This window comes from Petaurus breviceps, unplaced genomic scaffold (genome assembly GCF_028583685.1).
Source record: "Petaurus breviceps papuanus isolate PSGF00001 unplaced genomic scaffold, PetGlider_PUasm1.0 90451, whole genome shotgun sequence".
In the NCBI taxonomy this organism is placed as follows: Eukaryota; Metazoa; Chordata; class Mammalia; order Diprotodontia; family Petauridae; genus Petaurus; species Petaurus breviceps.
The window spans coordinates 1,343,011-1,359,330 of NW_027187258.1; the positions used below are offsets into that span (position 1 = coordinate 1,343,011).

General features: G+C 43.1%; 1 protein-coding gene across 1 annotated transcript in view; it reads right to left on the bottom strand.

The window, feature by feature from the left end:
- The window catches only part of OGT (O-linked N-acetylglucosamine (GlcNAc) transferase), a 33,989-nt gene that overhangs the window by 7,956 nt on the left and 9,713 nt on the right, over window positions 1–16,320 (bottom strand). Inside the window, exons 5-13 of the mRNA XM_069062403.1 lie at window positions 13,388–13,504; window positions 4,428–4,507; window positions 3,041–3,236; window positions 2,598–2,738; window positions 1,816–1,916; window positions 1,419–1,572; window positions 1,201–1,302; window positions 890–1,069; window positions 278–436 (exon numbers count right to left, since the gene is read on the bottom strand). Of these exons, the coding sequence (XP_068918504.1) occupies window positions 278–436; window positions 890–1,069; window positions 1,201–1,302; window positions 1,419–1,572; window positions 1,816–1,916; window positions 2,598–2,738; window positions 3,041–3,236; window positions 4,428–4,507; window positions 13,388–13,504 (1,230 nt within the window). The remainder of the gene's footprint in view (window positions 1–277; window positions 437–889; window positions 1,070–1,200; window positions 1,303–1,418; window positions 1,573–1,815; window positions 1,917–2,597; window positions 2,739–3,040; window positions 3,237–4,427; window positions 4,508–13,387; window positions 13,505–16,320) is intronic.

A 16,320-nucleotide genomic window follows, 5' to 3' on the forward strand; every position in this document is an offset into this window, starting at 1 on the left:
ACTCTCTCCACCAAGTCCTGTGAGCAAAGGAATAAGGAACCAAGGGGCAGAAAGAGATGAAAATGACTCATTCAGCAAGGCACATTCCCACTTCTGGCATCTATGATGCTGCCCTAGGTCTCCCACTGAAAAGGAAGAAGCTGGGACTGCAGTTTGAGCTACTTGCTGCTAGTCATTCAAAACCAGGTCATTGAGGCCTCACTTCTATCAATGGGTCCTGACTGGCACAGGGGGAGCGCTTCATGCCCGATGCCTAATGGATGGGCACAATGCTTACCTCAAATTTATCTGAGTTATGCATTCCTGGAATAGACTGCATGAGATGGGAAGTCGGATGGTTTCCAAAGTCAGAACTCACATATCCTACACGAAGTCGACCTTCACTGACTTTCAAGTCTTTTGGGTGTTCATACGGTGGCTTGTGAAGGACATTAATCTAGCAAAGGGATTCAATACACATTGGTCAAATCTAAAGATTCCTTACTTCATATATAAAAGTATGACACCAAGTCTTACCTGCTGGGAAATTTTTTTCAAAATACTTCATATTTTATTTATAAAGCCAGTTCAATGCCACCCTGAAACCCTAAATCTGTGCAATGTGTCTTATGCTCTAATATATCTCTGGAGGTAATGGAACAATTTCAGTGGGTTTGAAACTACTATGAAAGGATACCCACACTCCTGTAGGGAAGCACAGGTTTAAGCAAAAAGGGGTTTTTCCCTCTCTACCCCAACCCTTTAAGCTAACTATTCAACAAAACCATTTTGGCATCCTAGCAAGCAGTACTCATGTGCCCAAAGTGGTCTACCACCATAAAATAGGTGCATTGAACAGGAACAAGCCAAGTGGGGATCTAAGTAAAACCATATTCAAAAGGCCTCACACCTTGTCCAAGCAGAGGTTCCCATGTCTCTCGGCAATAGCCTTCCGAAAGCCATGAGAAAGAGGGTACAGCATACTGTGATGAGGATGCACAGAAGGTAATCGATTCTTCTCCAGCTGGTCAGCTACAATACTAACTAATTTCTTCATCCGTTCATCATAGTCAGTCCAGTCACAGACAATCTAAAGAAGTTAAAAACAAAAGGTAAGTCAATAATTTTAAACACAGGATTGAACTTTTGATGTATCTTCTTGAGAGGTGACTCACAAGGCAAGGCATATTTCAACTCAGCCAACAGTGTCCCGTGCCTTACCTGCAGGCAATGGGCCAAGTTACAGTAAGCATCGGGAAAGTCAGGCTTTAGTTTCAGAGCAGTTCGGTAAGAAGCAATCGCTTCTGGAATGTTACCTGAATCCTATGAATAGGAAAAAAAATATAAAAGCTCCAAAAACTGAAAGAAGGAAGAAAGAGAAGGAGAGACAAAGAGGGAGAGAAAGAGAAGGGGAGAGAGCAAACTACCCCAAGCATTACCTTGTGAATGGAGGCCAGATTGCTGTGTGCATCAGCAAAGGCGGGGTTAATCTGGATGGCCCGGGTGTAACACTGCAAGGCCCCTTGAACATCCTGCATTTCCTTCAAAGTGTTTCCCATGTTGGAATAAGCATCAGCAAAGGTAGGACTGATCCTGAGGTAGAGAACCAAAATCATCCTTTTTCCTTTTTAAAGAAGAACTGAAAAATCTTTACTCTCTTAAAACATTCGTTCCCTCTGGCCTCTTGCTAGAAGCCACTGAAACATTTTATGCTGTCCCAAACCCACGCACATGTGGTCAGTCTGCAGACAGAAATGCTGCCCACGCTTTCAGTTTTTCTGGGGTTCTTACCAGAACTCAAGATGTATAATAAGAATAAGAACCCCAAGTCCTTACCTAATTGCCTCCTTATAATGCATCAGGGCTTCCTGCAGTTTTCCCTGCTGTTGCAATACACTTGCTAAATTTGAATGGGCAGCAGCAAACTCTGGGAACACCTAGAAAAAGTCATCACAAGCGCCTGAGAATGGCTATGTCGTCTCGCCATTCTCACTAACCACTAGCTTTGTTCCCACCCGCTCCTCCTACACAGAAGACCCCCCCCCAGTTCTTGTGCCCACCTTCTCCAAGGGGCCACCTCCTCTCTGTTGGCCACAGTGACCCCACACTGCATTGTTCCCACCAGGTCACAAATTATTCATCTGATACCATCTTGTGAATTCCTTTCAATCTCATCCTTCTGCTAAAATGGGCTCCTTGAGGATCATATCCTGGTTCTTCTCCCACAGAGGACCCAGGACAGTCATATACCAGGAGACACTCAGAAATGAAACCCCTTCTCAGAGTGGCAGCTAGGGGGCACCATAGTGAAAAAACCTTGGACCTGGAGTCCAGGAAGAACTGAATTTAAATTTGACCTCACACCCTTACTAGCTGTGGGATCCTGTCGAGTTCAGAGTTGGAGGTGACCCTAAGCCGAAATTCGTTTCTAACCCTAATCCTAAAGACGAGAATGTTTATAGCACCTACCTCCTTGGGTCGTTATGAGGAGGAAATGTGACAATAACCACGAGGAAGAAGTGGTTGCAAACCTTAGAGTGCTCTATGTAGCAGGGCTAGCTAGCGCCTAGTCCTAAAACACACTGCACATACACTAGGAGCCGTCACCATCAACATACTTCAAGTGCTTTGCGATACAGGCGAACCGCTTCTTCAATATTCCCCTGTTCTCGTTTAATGTTGGCCAAGTTATTTAGAGAGTCGGCATGGGTGGGACAGAGACGGAGAGCTGTATTATAACAATCCTCTGCCTCAGCAACCTAGAAAATGAAAGCAAGATTGTTCAGAAGCCTTCTTACTGTCCTCATCTACTTCAAAGTCAAATGGCTACAGAATCAATTTCGTTTCCAATGCTCTCCCACCACCCTTACACCATCATTCCACTCATCCCTTCCCCCCTACCATTGGAAACAGGAATGGGTAAATAAGTGCTGGACATGTCTGCCTCATTTTCTCCTACCAAAACACAAATGGAATTTTGCTTTCCACCTTTACGTCCAAGTCACTACTAAGAAAAAAGCCTCCCAGCTTACTGAGAAAGAAAGAAAAGAGCCCTCCTTACACTGCCCTTCTCTTTCAAAGCGTTGGCTAGGTTGCAGTAAGCATCTGGAAAATGTGGCTGCAGTTCGATGGCGCGCCTGTACGTGTCTATGGCAAGGTCTATGAGGCCTTGTTCATAGTACACACACGCCAAGTTGCCATGCACCACTGCATGATTAGGGCTCAGGCTCAGGGCTCGAAGGTAGGCCGCTACAGCTCTGTGAACACAAAAACACATTTATAACATCTGATACATGAAGAACATGCTTAGCTTCATTCTAAAGCAAGAAAGCATGGCTCCAGATAACACACACAACAAGGAATGTACTTTCCATGCACACTCTCCTAAGCACACAAAATATTCCACACTCCATAGGGGAGATGTGGTCTTTCTATACTAAGAGGGATACAGGTTAAAGGGAGAGCATGTCTGCACAGAGGCCCTCCCCAGGGGGCTCACCCTGCTAGGCTGCAGGAACATAAATCCCATACAAGTTCTCCACTAGAAATAACCTGGAAGGCAAGTCGGCCAATCCTACCTACTGAACTGCAAGGCACAATGATTGGGGACAAGGGAAACAAGAAGAATTCACTTAATCTCAACCAAGATCAAGTCCTAATTAATAATATTTCAAAGTACAAAATACCTCCTAAGTTAAGAAATGTCTTTAAAACCATCTAACTCTTTAGACAAGGGAAAAATATGCTTATCCATACTAATACACAATGCAAAGGCAATTCTTTCACAGCTCCTTAAGAATGGTTCCTTAAAAAACACAGCATTAAAAAAAGACAAGAGGGGCGGCTAGGTGGCACAGTGAATAGAGCACCAGCCCTGGAGTCAGGAGGACCTGGGGACCTGGGTTCGAAACTGACCTCAGACACTTAATACTTACTAGCTGTGTGACCTTGGGCAAGTCACTTAACTCCAATTGCCCTGCCTTCCTCCCTCCAAAAAAAAGACCAAAATAAAAAAAGCAAGAATACTTAAGCCACATAAAACACATCATGGCAGGTCACTCTTGGATGCCTCAGCACTGAGATTTAAGGCATTTGTGGTGTCAGAACTGCCTCAAAACAGAATTTCCCTTCCTCTTTCTTTTTCACTTCTCTGCTTTTCTATCTTTCTGACAATGTGCCCTTAGGTCCCAGGCTTCCTGGTCCATTCCATGTCTATACTACTAGCTAGGACCAGGCTTGCTGTTATTACTGTCCTGCCATCTCCAGACTCCTACATTATGTAACCTTTAAGTACTATGCAAACATAAGCTAATAATATTAGTGGAGAGAGTTCCAGAGAAGGATCAGTTCTATATACGGGCCAAAAAGGGAACAACAAACACTGGGCAATCACATATGAACAAAAAGGCTTGTGCAATGTTAGCGAATGAGCCCAAACATTCCCTCACCTGTCAAATATACGCGCCTCCTTTAGGACATTTCCCAAATTGATGTACGCATCAAGAAAATTGGGGTCAAGTGTCACAGCCTAAAAGTAAGAGAGAGACTCACATGTGGCAAGAATTAGGTAAAATGTGTCAGCAAAAACTCCTTAAAGGTTAAGTTTTCTGGGTACAAGTAAACACAGTACATTCAATTATGGGTTAAAATTTGTAAGATTATTGGACTTTCATTTCTCCTATTTTTTTTCCACTTCTCAATGAATGTTAAACCACGTAATCTACATCTATCATTCTATGGAGGAAGAAACCAAGGTCCCATGAAACAAAGTAACCTGCTCCTCCTTTGCTTATGATAAGGGATGCAACTATTCATGTTAATTAATGGAGTTCATTCCAAGTGACTAATCTTGGAACGGAATTCCTCTGTCAAGAAAGCCTCACAGATACAGTGTGGGAAAAACAAGACTCTGCTTCACTTTTTTGTCATAGGAAAGGTACCACACCAAGGGGGAGAGAATAATTGGAAGCAACTACAGTGTAAGAAATGGACTATCTTTAAAGGGTAGATTATAAAAACCACAGGCCAACTTGAGTCCTGGAAAAATAAACAAATTGTTAAAGGAGTTGTCTGTAAGTTTTCAACCTGACATTTCCTCCTTTGACCAGATTACCAGATTGGTATATCAGGAGAACGCCATAGATAAATATTAGATTAATAAATCCCTCAGACAATCCTTGCAAACAAGACAAAGGGATGTGGGCTAAATAATAGTACACTTGAGCAAACGTGGTTCAATAAGCATACCAAAAGAGTGAGGAATGGCTCTTTAGTGAACCTCGATGGAAAAGTCTTTAATAGAATGTTTCCTATATCTACCCTTGACCTTCAATCTGGTTTGAGAGGGAGAGGACCGAAGTTCAAATCCTGCCTGATAATAGCCTACCCTACATTCACTGTTCAAGTGACTGAACATCTATAGGTCTCCCTTTCCAGAGAAGAAAGGCTACAAAGCATGCTACCCACCTCCTGACAAAGAGGCGAGAAACTGAAAATGCAGAATGAAACATATTTTAATATTCAGCCAATGTACTAATTTCTATTGCCTGACTATGTATAATCATTACAAAGGTTTTATTTATCTTTTCTCTCACTTTGGGAGGTGGGAATGGGGACCTAGGGATAGGGAGAAAAAGAAGAGAGAAAAAAAGGGTCACTGATGCAAGTTTTTGTAATGCTCCAAACAGATGGCCGGGAAGGGATCATAGACAAACAAGATGGCTTGGAATTGAACATGCTGAACTCCTAATACCCATCCATAAAAAAGTAGGAGCTCCACACACCACCCTCTTTCTGTTCTCTTGTATATATGAAAACACTCATCAGTTTAGTTGGTATTTAAGTTTAAAACATTTTTTAAAAAGGAAAAAGGGGGTGGAGTCAAGATGGAGGAGCAGAAGCATGACCTCCCCGCTGCTCCAGCTTCCACCTTCCCCAATCCATGGAAAAAGGGGACTCTGAACAAACTTTGGAGCTGCAGAACCCACAAAATGACACAGAGAAGCTAACCTCCCGCTGAGGACAGCCCGAAAGGCCAGCAGGAATCAGCCAGCACAGCTCCCAGAGCCGAGCTCAGCCCCACCCCGAGGCTTTAGCCTCAGGGCAGGCCTGACCAGCCACCAGCCAGAGGGACTCCAGATCAGCAGCAGCTGATCCAGATTTATCAACACATAGATGCAGAGGACAAAGTGAGAGGTCAGTGCAATCTGGACTTTGGGACCCAGTAAGTGGGAGTGCGTGGCTCAAAGCCACTGAGAAGCAGGCACAGCCAGCCAGTGCCACCTGGCAGCTTCAGCTCCTGGCCTGCAGACTGTAGGGGGACCAAGTACCAGTCTGAGGGGTAATCGCTCTTGCTCTAACCTGCTTAGATCTGGATCGCAGTCTAGGGTGGAGGCCCTGGGGTGTGTGTCCAGCTTGCCAGAGCGTGTGGAGACCTCAGAGAGGGCACCCATCTAATACCTCCGGCAGCTGAGAAAAACCCAGCGTTTGAGACGAAAGCTCCCCTGTCTGGTGGCAGACTCCTACTGTGGTAAAACGCCCAGGGGTCAAGTGACTGAGGGGCAACATGACCAGGCAAAGGAAACAAAGCAGACAGAAGATTCTAACATTACACTCCTATTTTGGGGACAAAAAGGAGAAAAGCATGGAACAGGAGGAAGACAGTGAAGTCAGAACTCCTGCACCAAAAGCTTCAAAGGAAAATATGAGCTGGTTACAGGCCACAGAGGACCTTAAGAAGCAGATAAGAGAAGTGGAGGGAAAATTGGGAAGAGAAATGAGAACAATGCAAGAAAATTAGGAAATGAGAGTCAACAGCCTGACTGAGGAAAATCACACCTTAAAAAATAGACTAACTCAAATGGCAAAAGAGGTTCAAAAAGGCAATGAGGAGAAGAATGCCTTAAAAGGCCGAATTTGCCAGATGGAAAAAGAATCTCAAAAGCTCACTGAGGAGAATCATTGCTTCAGAATTAGATTGGAGCAAATGGAAGCTAATGACTTGATGAGAAATCAAGATGCTGTTAAACAGATCCAAACAAATGAAAAAAATAGAAGGAAATGTGAAATATCTCATGGGAAAAACCACTGACCTGGAAAATAGATCCAGGAGAGATAATTTAAAAATTATTTGGACTACCTGAAAGCTATGATCAAAAAAAAGAACCTAGAAATAATCCTTCAAGAAATTCTCAAGGAAAATTGCCCTGATGTTTTAGAACCAGAGGGCAAAATAGAGGTTGAAAGAATCCACCGATCACCTCCTGAAAAAGATCCCAAAAAGAAAACTCCTAGGAATATTATAGCCAGGTTCTGGAATTCCCAGATTAAGGAGAGAATATTACAAGCAGCCAGGAAGAAACAATTTGAATATTGTGGAAACACAATCAGGATAACCCAGGATCTGGCAGCTTCTACACTGAGGGATCGAAGGGCTTGGAATATGATATTTCGGAGGTCAAAAGAGCTGGGATTAAAACCAAGAGTCACCTACCCAGCAAAACTGAGTATCATGTTTCAGGGGAAAATATGGTCACTCAATGGAATAGAGGACTTTCAAGCATTCTTGATGAAAAAACCAGAGTTGAATAGAAAATTTGACATTCAGATACAAGAAGCAAGAGAAGCATGAGAAGGTAAACAGGCAAAAGAAATCATAAGGAACTTATCAAAGTTGAACTATTAACATTCCTACAGGGAAAAACGATAATTGTAACTTATGAAACTTTTCTCAGTGGTTGAAGGGAATAGAAATATACATGTGTCTTCATATAAGGGTATATGGGCATATGAATACATATGTGATTGTGTGTATAGATAGAGGGCACAGGACCAATTTAACAGGAAGGGATGATACTTAAAAGGTGAAATTAAGAGGTGAGAGGAATATGATGAGAGGAGATGGGGAGAGACAGAATGGGGTAAACTATCTCATATAGATGAGGCAAGGGAAAATGGTTACAATGGAGGGGAAGAATAGGAAGGCAAAAGGGAATGGGTCCACCTTATTCCCATTGCATTTGGCTTGAGGAGGGAATGAAATACACACTAAATAGGGTATCTCACCCTCCAGGAGAGTAGGGGGGAAGGGGATGAAAGGAGGGATGATGGTTGGGAGGGCAGGCTGGGGGGAGGGAAGTTGGAAGCACCCACTTTTGAAAAGGGACAGGATCAAAGTAGAGAATAGAACGAGTGGGAGGTGGGAAAGGAGGGAGGGAAATATAGTCAGTCTTTTACAATGTATCTACTATGTTATTGTTTTGCATTAGCCACACATGTACAACTTATACTGAACTGCTTATCTTCCCAGTAAGGGTGGGTGACAAGGGAGGAAGGGAATGAATCTGGAATTCAAAGTTTTAAAATCAAATACTCAAATATATATACTATTATTGATACTATTTTACATGTAATTGGGAAATAAGACACAGGCACTGGGGCATAGAGAGATCCACTGGAAAAGTCGAAAGGGGTATGGGATAACATGGGAGAGAGCAGATTGGAGGAGGGGATATTCCATGGGACTGCTATTTTGGGACGGTGGGTAGGGGAAAAACGGGGAGAAAATATGTAACTCAAAATCTGGCAGAAATGAATGATGTAAATCAGAAGTTAATGAAGCAAAAAATTATATATTAAAAAATGAGATGGAGAAGGAAAAAAAATTAAAAAGGAAAAAAATAACATAAAGAGGGGGTATACTAAATAGAAGGCCCCTGAGGACCTGAGTCTTTGAGCTTCTCATAGATGATCCTATTCTGGTCAGCATTTTTATTAAGTGACTGACTTCAAGGTCAAAAGGGCATACCTGTCAAGTTTGTGAAGGGTATGAAATCATGGGCTAAAAATGTGTGAGATCTAAAAACAATCAGAAACTAAAATGATGGGAGAAATCTAAAAAAAAAAAAAAAAAGGCAACAAGCTGAGAGAAACATGGACCAGTTGATTTCAGAGTCTTAGTATTGTGTGGCAGCCCTAAAAACTAATGTATTCTCCAGCATCAACAAAATCAGTTTCCAGAATCTCTCTGGGTATGTGTGTACACACACACACACACCACAAATACACACACGTGCGCACGCACACATACATGCACCCCAACCAGAATGTTAATGAGAAGACTCAAAATCAGTTAAAGAAAGGACGGGGTGTCAACATGAAGAAAACTTAGTGGAGTCAAGGACAAAAAGACCTTAGTGGGCATAGGAGTAGCTCTAGGGCTATCAAGTAAGAGGCAAGAATTAGCAACAGTAAGAAAAGCAAATAACTGTGCCAAAAAACACAAAGGGCTAAGTGGGGTCACGGCGCCTTGTGTGCGCCAAAAGACCTTCCAGTAGATGAAAAGCAAGTTGCTCACACATCAATTCAATGTGTATTTCTTATCTATCGTGTGCCTTCAGACTGTGAGTTTCTGAATTAACAACAATTGTCCAATGAGACCAGGCCTTCCAATGCTTTCTCAGGACAGCACCCACCACTAACTTTGCCCATAATTCTTCCAAGCAAACATGAATTAGCTTGAAGTATAGGCATGTAAGAGCCCAAAAGCTGATTCTCTCATTTCATTTCAACTCATCCTTTCCAAGTACCCACAAGACTCCCTCCAACAGCCTATTAGGGCTTGCATTTAGAGTTAGGGAAACTGAAACAATTGTCAAGAACCACTACCAAAGTTAGTCTATTATCCTTCACAGGGAAAATCTGTTGCAGTTTTTTTTTTTTTAAATCACACTTCTGGAGTTACTGTATCACTCCTCACAATGACCTCAATGAGGTAGTTGGGGAAATCCAAAGTCTGGCAAGTGGAGGAGAGATTATATGGCCACAGAGGAGAAAACTGAGAACTATCGCAGGAAGTTACAAAGAAGCTGATTTTAGCTGATATATGAAGTTTGTCTGGAAGATCAGAGCTCTCCAAAGCGGAATGGATTGTCTCAGGGCAATGATTTCCCCTCACTGGAGAATGGCTCACTGCTTGTCAGGTATACTGTCATAGGTAGGGGGCTCTTCTTTGGGCATGGCTTAGACTAGATGGCCACAGAGGTCCCTTCCAACACATATTCTGTGAAAGTGAGGCTTTAAAAGAAAAATTTATCCTAACAAACTTCATAGTTCAACTCAGAAACTTTGCTCTGAGGACATGTAACAGCCCAACTTCAAGGGAAATGGGAAAGCAGTCACCAGAGGAAGTCAGGCTCAGGCAAAAAGCCAAATTAGGGGGGGGGGGCACATCTGGGTAGGTTCTTCCCTATACCTAAACACATCTGGACATGTGGGTAAGAAGCCCTGGTAACCAAAGGTCTTTCCATCCCTGGAGTGAAGCCAAAGCTTGGGACCACTCATTCTAATTCCTCCAGGAGGCAGTATGGTACCCAGTTGAAAGAGCAGAGTCAGAGGACCAGATTCAAATCTCAAGTCTGGTACTTACTCCCTGTGGGCCCTTGCGCAAGCCACTTCACCTCACTGGGCCTCAGCTTCCTCACCTGTAACATGAGGGCCTGAAACTACACAACCTCTTCAAGCTCTGTATAGACAATGTCATCTGTTGGGAAGACTCATAGATCTGGAGTGTGATAGTATCCCCATGCATCTGATTCAGTCATTTGATAAATTTTTAAAGAGAAGGGAAAGAAGGAGGCCATGACTCAATTTTTTTTTTAACTTGGTATATAAAAGCTACATTTTTTTAAAGGAGTAGCACATATGGGATGAAATGCTACCCATGGGTTTATGCAATTGGATGGGGAAACAACCAAGAAAAACCCAGATCATCTTCAAGCCCAGGTTTTGGCTCAGAAATCACCTAAAGAAAGAACCCCTCAAAAATTTGGTTTGGTCTAGGACAAGCAACATTCATTTGGATCTCCACAGACAAATGTTTGATCTAGACTACTGTCTTTTTTTTAAAAGGCCACATAAGGAAACTTAAGATCCTGATTCATATAAACTAATGCAGAGTGAAATGAGCAAGTACTGGGGCGGCCAGGTGGCACAGTGAGTAAGAGCACCAGCCCTGGAGTCGGGAGACCCAGAATCGGTTCTGGTCTCAGATAATTAACACACACACAAAATAACTAGTCGTGTAACCTTGAGTAAGTTACTTAACCCCAACTGCTTAAAAAAAAAAAAAAGAAAAAGAAATGAGCAGTACTAAAAGAAAGGTGCATAGAATAACCACATGAAGTAAAGGATAATAATTCTCAAAGACTTCGGAATCACAGTTTCAAAGAGTGATGGAGCATGGTTTTCACGTCTTGGCAGACGCACAGAACGGAATGAGCTGAATATTTTCAGATGCAGTCTGTATTGCTCGACTGTACATGTCACATAGAGCTGGGAGGGTGGGGGGCGGGGAGACAGATAGTGATAGACACCAAATTAAAAAAAAAATCCAAAAAATTACATCAACCAAGCATTTAAAAAGTACACAAAACAAAACAATTCAGAACAGGGCAATGATGCTAGCATAGAATTAAATTTAGTATACACTTTTAAAAAACAACTGTATATCCAGGGATACAACTAATAGGCCCATGCCTCAAAGAGAGCCAAGAAATGAGAAGCAGACTGATACTTGGGAAGAACTAAACAAATTAGGGTCTATGAAGGTAATGGGCTCTTACTGCCCAAGAAACAATAAAAGGGACAGTGTCAAAGAAACTCAGCCAGATTTGGATCGACTGCTCCAGGGTGACGGGGAGCAGACCCAGAAGAACCTGTGCAATACAAACTGCAACTCTGAATGACTTTGGAAGGCTGATGAATGCTACAATCAAGCATGATGCCAAAGACAGAAGCCAAAGCAGGCTCCCCAGCCACCTCCTGCCACCAAGGGGCTGGAGGTACTTCAGCAGAAGACAGACATCTTCAGGTACAGCCAACGTGCTCGACTAAGTACGTCTTTCAAGGGCTTGCAGCGGAGAGAGGAAGGCTATCCACAGGTTGCCAAAGAAACTAAAAGAAGCCCACCAAAGCACTTTTTAAAAAAGATGCAGAGAAGTTGGAAGGAAACACAGAAGTGAGACATCTTAGAAAGTAACACATTGGGCGAGGAAGAGCTCCCTGTGGGAATGATCATATACTTAAAAGAAAACCGAGCCATCCTTAAGAGAGTCAGAGTTTCATGCACAATCCTTTTTACAATCTGCTTTGATCTGATGTTACGTTCAGAATAAAAAAAATTACAATTGCACATTAACAGAAGTTCACAACTTCATGGCTTTGACTTTTTTTTAATATCAAAATTGTTTAATGATTAAATTGGTGAGAAAAAAGGAAAACGATTTTTCATGAAAACTAGCCTAGGTACTGAGCCTAGATCTAGATCAAGAGCTTAAAAGGCTAGCAGAAGCCATCAAGTCAAACCACCTCATTTTAAAGATGAAAAAGCTGAAACTCAGCAAAGTTCAATGACTTGCTTGGGTTACAGAAGTTATCAGAAGCAGGATTTGAACCCATGTCCTCTAACTCAACATGTTCATGATCCAAAACATCATGTTATAGGTGAAGGACCAGAGGAACAGACTCAAGGTCACAAAGCACTAATAGCCATCAGGTTCTAGTGATCTTTCTCTTTGAAGGGAGAACCAGGAGCCAGACTTCACTGTACCAGAGTTGTATGTATCTGGGTTGTATGTAAAGGAATCCTTGAGATAAGACTGGGATTGGAAGTCCAGATGAGTCCAGATGAGAGAGGGCCTTGAATGCCAACTTAAGGAGCTGGCCTTCATCATAATAGTACCCAAGGGTTTCTGAGCAGAGTATGACAACTGATTTAAGTGACAATTCCATATAACCTTGCGTTCAAATCTGGCCTAAGATACTTACTAGCTCTCTGACCTTGTGCAAGTCACTTAACTTGTCTGCCTCATTTTCCTTATCTGTTAAAAAACAAAAAAAGGGAGGTGGTATAGTAATAGCATCTCCCTCCAAGGCTGTGAGGGTTAAATGAGAATGTGCAAACCTCCAAGGATCACTGAAAGCCTAGCTATTACTGTTGCGAGCTTAAGCACATCACATCAGCTTCTTGAGTCCCAATCCCTGCCAACAGGAATGTACATTATGAGGATCAAAGGAGATCAGTGACCCCCCCCCCCCCAAGTGGGGCTGGGGATTCAATACTGGGTGTCACAGTGTCGTTAAGTGTACATACTAACTGATAACTACCTCCTCAACATGAAAATCAGAGCCACTGGCAGATTTAGGAAATCAATTTGGAGGTACTTTAAAGGCCTTACACCACCCAGGGCTCACCACATTAGAGATGTATTATACGTGTAGCTGTGCACATGAATGTATGTATATATCAAATCACTTTGATGCAGTGTGCACAGATATTAACCCAACATGTAAAAGTGCCGGGCTTTCTGCACACACAGACACTTTATCAATTACCACTTCCATGACTCACCTTTTCAAAATGATGAATTGCGAGCCAAATCTCCCCTTGGGCATTAAAAACACAGCCAAGATTACTCCAAGCTACTGCAAAGTTTGGTTGCGTCTCAATTGCTTTCAAGTAACATGCCTTGGAAGGGTTAATGAAAGAAGAAAAAAGATGGGAGGGGAAAAGGTATAGGGAAAGGGGAAAATTTGTAAAGAAAAAAAAAGATCAAGGGGAAAAAAAAAGTCGATGTCAGTATTCCTTCTCTGACCGGCCAAAAGTGACCCTGCAGCATAGGCTAGCCTGCGCCAAAACTAAACTGCGCTGCCGTAGCTGGCTGCTCCTGCGCCTGCGCCAACCAGAACCCAAGTGCAAACCACCATGTTCAGTTCTGCTGGGAACTCACCTGGAAAGCCAGGGGCTTCAGTCTAGAGCTCGACTTCTCACTTGCCATCACCTAACACCTGGGCCTGCTTATGACAGATAAGAAATCAACTTCTGGGGTCACCAAATGAAACCCCCAATACTGAAGACTCTTTTGGCAAAACCAAAATCAAGCAACAGGGGCCTTACTTCCTCCTCTATGCTCCTTCAACAAATCACCAAGACATTCTCTTCCCCAGTCAGCTCCATCAGGCCGACCATATGCTCTACTTTGCCTTGGGCCACACCCAGTAGGGGATTGAAGCTGAAACCTCAAATGAAAGGAATGCACCTGGGTTGAGGTCCCTGTAATGCAAGCGCAAACATCGCCAGCGCCTCCTAATAGCATTGCGCTGCGCCATCGCTGCGACTGCTGCCGCGCCCCGCAGAACACCCTTAGGCTCAGCAAACGGCCGACGAGATCCATTAATCTACTAGACAGGCCCGCACTGTTTGTTGGTAATGAGATCAGCTTGACTCAAAGTGCTGAGGCTACAACCCAATTTGGTCCAAAAAGGCTACAGAATAGGACTGAGGGAGCCAGCCAATCAGATTACTCATCTAGTCAACCGTTCACAAGGGGTTCATTCGCACGCATAGCGCGGTAACGCTGCGCAGCCTTTGCGCTACTGCAGGGTCACAGCGCGTCATCAGAAGAGCAGAACGCTGCAATCCAAACAAAGAAGAAAAAAGGAAAAAAAAATGGACAACGAGGAGAGTTAGAAGCTTTTACTAGACAATTATCTCCAGTTCATTTTTAAGAGTTTAATTTACTTTAACTTTATCTCTTTGAAAGAATTGTGGCTAAAGTAGAAAACATTCTCTTACATTACTTGCTTGTAAATAAAAGTTTTTAAGCTTTTTCTGAAGCCACAAGACAGAAGATTCAGGCATGGAGGCAAACTGTTTGGCTGTGGCAGTTACAAACCCGTTACCATATTTCTCATCATGTGACTTTTCGGTGCGTTCCTTGCTGGAAGAGGAGGAGGAGGTGTGTGTCTGCCCTAGATCCGGGCCTCGAGCTCCCTTCAGCGAGGCACCTTACGCATGGAATAGGAGGTTTCACCCACCTGAAACCTTCTAAATACAATATCAATGGTGAAAAACCAAAAACAAGAGAGAAAATAAAACAAGATCATTAGTAAAAGTTCAACAAAGCAATTGAAATTCTTTGGATATGTCTATAACATATGGGGATGAGGACAGTCTCAGTCTGTAACATGGGAGTCATGCAGAAGGGAGAGGGTTAATCAGGACTATTGCATACAGCAGGGACTTGGCTGGAAGAAAGGCTCTGAAATTTCTGTAAAACAAATTTGCTTCTGGCTACTGAGAATTTGCTGGCTTGAATTTTTAAATGCACTGATTACAAAAGAAATACATTGCATTTCACTCCATAATTGTCTTGTTTACTAAGTTCTCACAAAACCAGTATAACGCTTTTCAAACTAGGTGTCTCCAGAGCTCTGAAATAAAGAAGTCAGCAACCTAAGGCAGGCGCAGTGTCTCAGCCTAAACCGGTCTCTAAAGCTGCAGTGAAGTGCAATTTGTGTTAGCTGTCCGCTTGGTGGGATGAAAATGAACGGGGCCGGGAAGATTTCCTACAGAAATGGCCAACAAGCCATCTTTTCAACTCATTTTCAATCAATCACATGGAATCCATAGGGTGGAAACCTATGTCAGTTCAGCCAAATGGCCAGTATAATGAATTTATGAATTCTGCACATTTAAAAAAAAAAAAAACCAGTGCTTTTTACCATCAGATGGTGCCGAAAAGCCTTCACTCTCCCTACCATGAGGTGATCAAACAGACAGCTACGCTGCGCATACACTCCACGCATCAGCATGCGCGTGGGGCTCAGAGCAACAGCTGGGAGGTTCAGAGGCTCTCTGGTTTCTCCCCACTCCTCACCCCTGCAGCGCGATTGCGTAAGGTGGCTTGTAACAAGACCATTTCATTTGGTAATTTGTTTGAAATTAGGCCAAAAGCTTTCAAACCCAACCTGGTGTTCAAATTCTCGTTATTTGGAAACAAAGACTGCTAGAAGCCACCTTTCCACTTTAGCAAGTTTTCTTTCGATCAGTCCATTTCCCAAACAAACCAGCTTTGTCCTTCTGCGCTTTGTTGTTTTTAAAGGGAGTAAGGCAGGGAAAGAGAAGGCAATAAAGAAGGGAAGGAACAGACTAAGGAGACTGCAGGAAGGGGAAGGCAAGGACTGTAAAAAGGTGAGGAGGTAGAAGGGGGGAAGGGAGCAGGGAGAGAAAGGGGGAGGGGGGAGGGAGATCCAATCATTCAATTTCCAATCATTTACCAGCCTTTCTTCCAAGGTCAGAAGGGTGGGGTGAGGATGAGGGGAGGCAGGTTAAAGAATACAAAGTTTAAATGCCAGTATTACAGGGTAACATTCTGATGACTTTCTTCTCCACTTACAAGCCACAAAGGCCTTAGAAGAGCAGCACTTTCAATGGTACCTGCAGCAAGCCGCAGATCTGAAGGAATGTTATTTATTCCCAGATAAGATCGTGCTGGAGCCCAA